Here is a 7,952-nt window from a genome sequence, read left to right on the forward strand (position 1 = left end):
TTGAACTCCAGCCCTGCTTTGGAAGGCAAGGAATGCACTCTGAAAAGAGTCTGGAAAACTTAATTGGGCGCAAGGCAAGGGGTCCATGGCAGGGGCACTTGCTTACCACGGCAGCTGGCAGTAAGGGAGCGGCGTTTTCCCTGCCCGGGTAGCGGCAGTTCCAGGCAGCGCGGAAATCCGGCGGGGGTCTGAGACGGCCGCGGCTCCGGCCGACGAGAGCCAGCAAGGTGCCGACTACGAAGGCGCTGGCGGCGCAGGCCAGGTAAAGGGCCAGCTGGAGCAGCAGCAAGGCCAGGCTGGGCTGCCCGCCAGCCTCGGCCGCCTCCTCGCCGTCGTCGCCCTCCTTCTGCCGGCCCAGCTGGAAGAGGGACACCGCCAGCAACAGCACCCCCAGTCCGGCGGCCAGCATGGAGCAGGGCAAGCCGCGACCAGTCGTCGCCGCCGCCGCCTCGTCGTCCTCTTCGGCGGCGGCGGCCGGGACGCTGCCGCTCCCGCACGACTCGCCGGGACTTTGAGCTGCAGGGGAGCCGGGGGCGGCCGAATCGAGCTGCCCGCTGCCGCTGCTGCTGCTGCTGCTGGAGGAGGACACGTTAGCGGCGTCGGCATCGGGGAACATGCTGCTCCAGGCGTCTCCGGGAACCAGCGCATCTCCCGCCGCGGGGGCCCCCTCGCAAGGTCGCGTCCCCCCCGTCAACAAGACTCAAAGCCCCGCATGGGCGCAGGCAGCCGGCCGGGCTCATGCCCGGGATCCCCGAAGGGACGCGCAGCTACAGCGACGCAGCCGGGCCGCCTAACTGCGAACAAAAGAAGCTGCTGCTGCTGCTGCCGCCGCGGCGAGCGGCTCTCTAGTTCATCGCATCTCGCGCAGCAGCCGGCGGAGGCCCCGCTGAGCCTGTTTGCGCGCCGCGGCGGCGAGAGGAGGAGGCGGAGGCGGAGGCGGAGGAGGAGGAGGAGGGAGCGCCTGAATGACAGCAACTGCTGGAAACCGAGCCATGTGTGCTCCAGCGGGCAAGGCTGGGCCAGCCGCGTAAAGGCAGCAGCTCCGGGCCAGCGCTTACCTTCCTCCCCTTGGCTGGTTGCGGTGTCAATCTTAGCGCTGAGATTCTCCGTCCTGTGGGTTTTCGCTTCTCAGGAAAAGAAAAAGAAGTGCTCCCTCCAGCGGAAGTCTGCAAATCCTCCTGCGTTTTGCAATGCCTGGTTGTGATTTGAGAAGCATGCAAAATGCGCGTGTTTCCAGCTGCGTCCTGCAACCCAGCTACAAGATAAAGGGTGATAGCAGGGCGCTTTCAGCACCAAGAGTTATGCAGCCCAACCCTATGCATGGCCGTGAGTTCACAGGGTTGTATTATTGGAAGGGGTACCGTGGGTCATTTAGTCCAACCCGCTGCGCTGCAGGAATCTCAGCTAAAGCATCCATGGCAGGCGGTCATCCAACCTCTGCTTTAATATCTCCAGTGGAGGAGAGTTCACACCTCTCCTGGGAGTCAGTTCCACTGTTGAACAGTTCTTACTGTAACACCCCCCACCCCCAAAAGGGTCTCTGGCACTGCCTCCTGCAGTAAAGCCAATTGAAGAGATGATGGGTGGAAAAGGTATTCAGTTTGAGAGATGCATCCATCTAGACACAGGGTGAATAAGATCACAAAGGCTGTGTACCTCACGTTGGTGGAAGCAGATACTTATACATATTGCAAAAATGCCTGAGCTCACACCCGATGCCTATAAAGGTAAAGGTAAAGGGACCCCTGACCATTAGGTCCAGTCGTGGCCGACTCTGGGATTGCGGCGCTCATCTCGTTTTATTGGCCAAGGGAGCCGGCGTACAGCTTCCGGGTCATGTGGCCAGCATGACTAAGCCGCTTCTGGCAAACCAGAGCAGCACACAGAAACGCCATTTACCTTCCTACCTATTTATCTACTTGCACTTTGACATGCTTTCGAACTGCTAGGTTGGCAGGAGCAGGGACCAAGCAACGGGAGCTCACCCCGTTGCGGGGATTCAAACCGCCAACCTTCTGGTCGGCAAGTCCTAGACTCTGGTTTAACCCACAGTGCTACCCGCGTCCCTAAAAGCTTACTAAGTGGCTAAAGTTCTGCACAGACAAGCGCATGCTAAGCTCTGATCTTCTCGCCACTTGTGGGGGCTCTCATGTTTGTTCCGTGCTTGCATTAGCAGTTTCATATATGGTTTTGGAAAGCCACCTAGCTTCCTGTCATGCTCTGTTGTTACAGTACCTATGTACTTTCCAAACCCTAAAAGGTCACATTTCCTGTAATTTGCTAAACTGGTAGATTCTTATCTCTATTACCGTAGCAGTCTGCAAATTCATGCAAGCATAGCAAGGCTTCTGCTATACCATGGGGGGGGGGGCAGTTAACGTTTCATGTTAGAAACATTCTGGAGATAATGATTGTCCACTCGTCCACCTAGCCCTGTATCCCTTGTGGGTTGGCTACCACTGCCGTCAGAAAGTTCTTCCTGATCTTTAGCTGGCATCTCATTTCTTTCAAGTTGGGTCTTCTGTTGATGTAATCTAGAATAGCATTAGTTTTGTTTTTGTTTTTGCTTTTTTGGGGGGGGGAGTGCTGCATCACACTGTTGTCCCATGTTAAGCTTGTGGACTACTAAGAACCACATTTACTACTGGCAGGCCAGAGTGTCACCCATTTTATATTTGTGCAGCTGCTTATTCCTGCCTAAGTGGGACCTTACATTTGATAATTATTGCTAATTATTTTATATAACCAATGAATATAATGTGGACCTTATTCTCAAGTATATATGCCTAGATCAGGGGTCTGCAACCCGCGGCTCTGGAGCTGCATGTGGCTCTTTTACACCTTTGCCGCGGCTCCGGGGCGGATACTAGCGAGGGGAGGAGGCGCATTGTGTGCCCCGACACTCCCCACTGTGGCGGGCGCTGTACTGGCTGTGACGTCGCATGGGGGCGGTGCGTGCGTTAGTCACGCACCGTCCCGACGTCACCTGCCCGCCCGCCCGCTACATTGTAAGGGGCATGTACACTGGTCACTGCATTGAAAGGGGGCATGTACGCTGGTCACTGTTTTGAAGGGGAGTGAAGAACACACACACACACACACACAAAGGTAACTTGTTAATTTAATGTTTATTTCTATGAGGAGGAGTAATTCTGAGGGGTCAAACAAAGAAATAATAAAAAAGTGACAAAAAAGTTATTTTTATAATGACAAGTTTTGCGGCTCCCAGTTTTTTTTTTTCCTTCAGAAATGGGTCCAAGTGGCTCTTTTTGTCTTAAAGGTTGCAGACCCCTGGCCTAGATCCTGCTTCAGGCTGTAACCCTAACGGCTGTTAAATTAAATGAGACTTGCACCATGATCCTATGCATTTCCTCAGATATCAAAACAATGGGATTGAGTGATAAGCGTGTATTGAACAGTAGCCTTGCAACACAGGGGTTTGCACGTTTAATCAGAAGATTCCACTTCTTAATGAGACTTAACCCCAAATTAGTGACCATATTAAGACTACTCCTTAACACTTTTGGGAATGCAACTTAAACACTCAAGTCAGCCATAACTCACTTGAAAGGGAAGTTTAAGGCAACGGTTGTGTAGATGCCACAAGGAATTTGAGAACCAAGAGATCGCATTATTTACACTGATTGTAGCAGATCTTACATATTTACAAAACCCTTTGAGCAGCCTCGTGAAGGAGCCATTGAAGGAGGAGGAAGCTCTTAATGTTTATAGCACACCTTTAAGGGGCTCTCTTGAGGCTGGGTGATGGCGACAGAAAAGGCAAAAAGATCCGAGATCCCCGTCTAATCTGCGGGGATTACATGCTCTATTTGCGGCATTGCCAGTCGCTACCATTTATCAGATGAAGATTTGACCTTAGCTAGAGAGTAAGTGGCCACGGCCGCCTAGCTAGCCTGCCAGCATATCCAAGATTAGCCGAGGAGTCTGCTGGCAGCCTGAGGGCACACCTTGGCAAGCACCTCTAAAACGGCGGCCCCCGGAGAAACAAAGCTGTTTATATATTGTGGATTAAACTCCTCAGTGGGACTTAAGAGCGACAGCTTCGTAAAACTTGATGGAAAGAGCGATGTTATCTATGAAGATGATATATGGAAACCATCTGGATTTGAGGATTGGAAGAACGGAAAATTCACACAGGATTATTATATTGGTGTTTATCGGCTTAAGGAGACCATCAGAAGAGATCATAAAGAAAAAAGAGAAAATATATGAACAAGATGTAATGTGGAAACAGCAAGATAAGACTGGATAGAATTATGAACCCTGTTTGGACTGATTTGGACTGATTTGGACATTAACGCAGTAGCAAGAAGATGATCAGAATCCCCCCTTCGGATCTTGAAGTATGGGTCCCCCCAACAAAATTCAGAATTTGGCTTTGTAATTCGGAATTTATGTGATGTGATTTAATTTGATGTGATTGGCCAGTTAATAAAAAATATTTTTTTAAAAATAAAAATTAAACGGCGGCCCCCGAGGCAAAGCGAGCGAGCTCAAGGCTTCCACCTGCTGCATTGGAAAGGGAACTATTACACATGCCCACGCGGAGACGGAAGCAGCCTCTTTCCCCTCCTCTCCCCAATCCCGCCCTTCCCGTGGTTACGCAAACCCCAGGCCGGGCGGGAGAAGCCGGGCTTGGTGGAGAGCGCCAGGCGAGAAGCGCTCTCCGAAGGGGCCTCCAAGCGCCGGAGCGCTAGAGGTGAGTACCCGAGCCTTGCTTGCCCCAGGCTGCTCGCCCTCCCGCCTCCTCTGCAGGGAGGTGGCTGTCGGCGGAGCCGCTGCTGCAGAGCGCCCACCCGCCGCCCTCCGACGCCTCGCCGCGGGCTGTGTAACCACAACAAAGCGGGAAGGTGACGGGCGTGGGCCGGCGTTTCCTCCGACGTATCGGAGGAGCATTGGCCGTAGTGGCGGGGAGGGGGGGGGTCTGGCTTTTTCCAGTCGAGGAGAGGAAGGGGTTTGCCCTCCGTCCGACCCCGCCTGCATGCAACCAATTTTCGGTGCGTGGCTAGCCTACATGCAGCCTCCTTCGCCTTTTCGAGGAGCTCCTTAGTTAATCCTCCGTGCAATGTCGCTGCAATAATTATCATTAGGCTTCGGCTTGACGGGAGGGCGGGCTTTTGCCGCCAGCAAAGGTCGTTGCGGGAGGGGGGGCGAGTTGCGCGCGATTATTGTCGCTCCCATTGCGCCCTGACGCATCGCGGTCACGACTCCGGAGGGAGGAAACCGCGCTCTTGACAGATGTCCTCCTAGGCAGCCGGAGCCTGTTTGGCTGTGACTGGGGAGGGCACGTGGCGTTTGAGATCTCCCACGAATGGGGAATGCTTATGCCTTTTAGAAGAGTGAGCCTGAAGCCATCTCCCGGTGTTAAACTTCGCTTTGTGCAGGCAAAGGAGCGGTGGGCTTCCTGCGTTCTGGGGTGGACCTGGTCTTGATAGGTAGCAGAATACTCAGAGCTGGGTAGGTTGGGCTGTACTGCTTCAGATGCGAGTGATCGTGGGGAGGAAGTCTGTTTTGAATCCTTCAAAATGTTAAACATACAAATGCCTCCCTGCAAGTAGAAGTGAGGCAGGGAAGCACATAGGAGACAATGATTCTAGCCCAGGCTTCTCCTTAATGTGCTACCTTTCTACATGTAGGGAGATTTTATTTTTTAAAAAAATTAAAAAGCAATTCAGCCACCTAACCAACAGTCTGAAGTGGTATAGATCATTCTACCACCTTCTTCGTTTTTCTTTGCCATGGGCCAGGGAGTCCAGATCAAATAAAGCGGTAGCCAGGCAGGCTGGAGCCTGCTTCCTTTTGTTTACCTCAATACATAGATACCTGTAGTGGTAAGATAAGAGAGTGGCAGAGCTTTACAGCATCTGTTAATATGGATCCTTTCTTTCTGTAAAGCGGGATTAGACAACCTGTGAGGGACGCGGGTGGCGCTGTGGGTTAAACCACAGAGCCTAGGTTGGCGGTTCAAATCAGAAGGTTGGCGGTTCAAATCCCCGTGGCGGGGTGAGCTCCCGTTGCTCGGTCCCTTCTCCTGCCAACCTGGCAGTTCGAAAGCATGTCAAAGTGCAAGTAGATAAATAGGTACCGCTCCAGCAGGAAGGTAAACGGTGTTTCTGTGCGCTGCTCTGGATCGCCAGAAGCGGCTTAGTCATGCTGGCCACATGACCAGGAAGCTGTACACCGGCTCCCTCGGCCAATAAAGCGAGGTGAGCACCGCAACCCCAGAGTCGGTCACGACTGGACCTAATGGTCAGGGGTCCCTTTACCTTTACCTAGCCTTTCATATTGTTACAAAAACCGGGTGCCTGCCCCTCCCATTGCCGAGCAGTGGGAAGTTTGTGTCTTAATCCGTATCCCAATTAATCAAAATCCTAACATTTATTCATTCCTAAGGTTTAGGGGGAATACCCCTTAGTCTATAACAATATACCGTATTTACTCAAATCTAATACTCACCTATTTTGGCCAGATTATGTTGTGAAAATTGAGGTGCGCATTAGATTTGATGGCGCATTAGACTCGAGTAAATACGATATTTGTTGGACTCCACCACCCATCAGCCCCATCCACCATTGCCAGTGGTCAGGGGTGATGGGAATTATAGTCCAACAACATTGGGAGCACAGGTACCCCACTCCCACTGTAAAACATACTTCCCATGACTAGAATAATCCGGATCAGTGTTGCGTGCCTGCCAGCGTGCTTGCCTTCTGCGTACACACAGTCGGCATCACATGCATCTGTGAAATGTTCTCTGCATCCTCCCTCGCTTTCAACAATGATGCTTAGGAAGCAACGGTGGCAATTATCAGACATTTTAAAAATTGTATTTTTCTATGTTGCATTTCCTTGAGCTTCCTATGGAAGCATTTTAGTGGCTTTCTATGTGAGACTTTGCCAGGAGCTGTCAATTCAGCGTGGTAAGCTTTTTTTGTGCACCTTTAGATTATATGAAAATGTTAAGCTCAGAACAGAAACAAGCAATTCCATGCAATATCAAATTTGCTTATGAAATGGTGGGGAAAGAAGCAACAAAATCCCCTCTAGGATCATTATTGTCTTTTTAAAAAAGATAAATGATTAACATTCTGCATAGACTTAAAGTTGGGCAGAGATACAGGGATGCAAACTTAAGCAGCTCTGTAAGACCTCTAGCTCCACCTACATTTCATATCCAATCCTTCTCCTTTAACTTTCCGCATGCTGGCAGAATCCCACCACTCACATTGAAAGCGAAATCAGAACCTGTGGTCTATCACTTGAGTTGCTGCTTATGTTCCCACAATTGGAAGCATTCTAGACAATCAAGCGCAGAATCCTGGAGATTGAATTCCAAACCAATAAACCCTGTTCCCCATTGGGGTTGGGAATTCCACCCTCTTTGGCCAGGACATTTCATATTTACACCAGCTTTACGATCCCCACCTACTCAGAGCTCTTTCCCTCGCAAAATTTAATGTCTTATCATCTGCAGTTTTGCAAGGTAGATTTTTGAAAATCCCATACTCTGATACTGCCCTTGTGGCACAAAACAGATTGAATGCATCACACACATTTTGTTTTATTGGCCATTTTATGCAAAAATATATGATAAGTATTTGGCGCCCTTATTGAAGGAGGGGATTTATCACACTGGCTCTTCCAGGGTTTTCTATCTGCTGAATAATTGTAGTAATGACATTGTGGAGTATGTGGCAAAATGTTTGAGTGACGCCATGAAATTACATCACCATAGGTCCTAAGAGCCATTTTCATACCTCACAATGTTTGGACAGCTTTATCCTAAAGTATCTCCTACTATGTTTTGTTAACTGTATTGTGTTCTGATCCATGTATAGAATGCACTTTTTCTATGCCAATAAAGGAGATTGACTGATGGACTTGTAGTTGTAGAGTGGGTTTTGAACCTATATTTTTTTAATTTCTCAGTT

At 50.4% G+C, this 7,952-nt stretch overlaps 1 protein-coding gene across 1 annotated transcript in view; it reads right to left on the reverse strand.

Moving 5' to 3' along the window:
• The window catches only part of SNX25 (sorting nexin 25), a 50,797-nt gene extending 49,746 nt beyond the window's left edge, over window positions 1-1,051 (reverse strand). Inside the window, exon 1 of the mRNA XM_081875688.1 lies at window positions 107-1,051. Coding sequence (XP_081731814.1) covers window positions 107-616 — 510 coding nt within the window. The 5' untranslated portion in view covers window positions 617-1,051. The remainder of the gene's footprint in view (window positions 1-106) is intronic.
• Between the last annotated feature and the right edge of the window lie 6,901 nt (window positions 1,052-7,952).

This window comes from Podarcis erhardii (assembly GCF_964252035.2).
Source record: "Podarcis erhardii genome assembly, chromosome: 9".
NCBI lineage: Eukaryota > Metazoa > Chordata > Lepidosauria > Squamata > Lacertidae > Podarcis > Podarcis erhardii.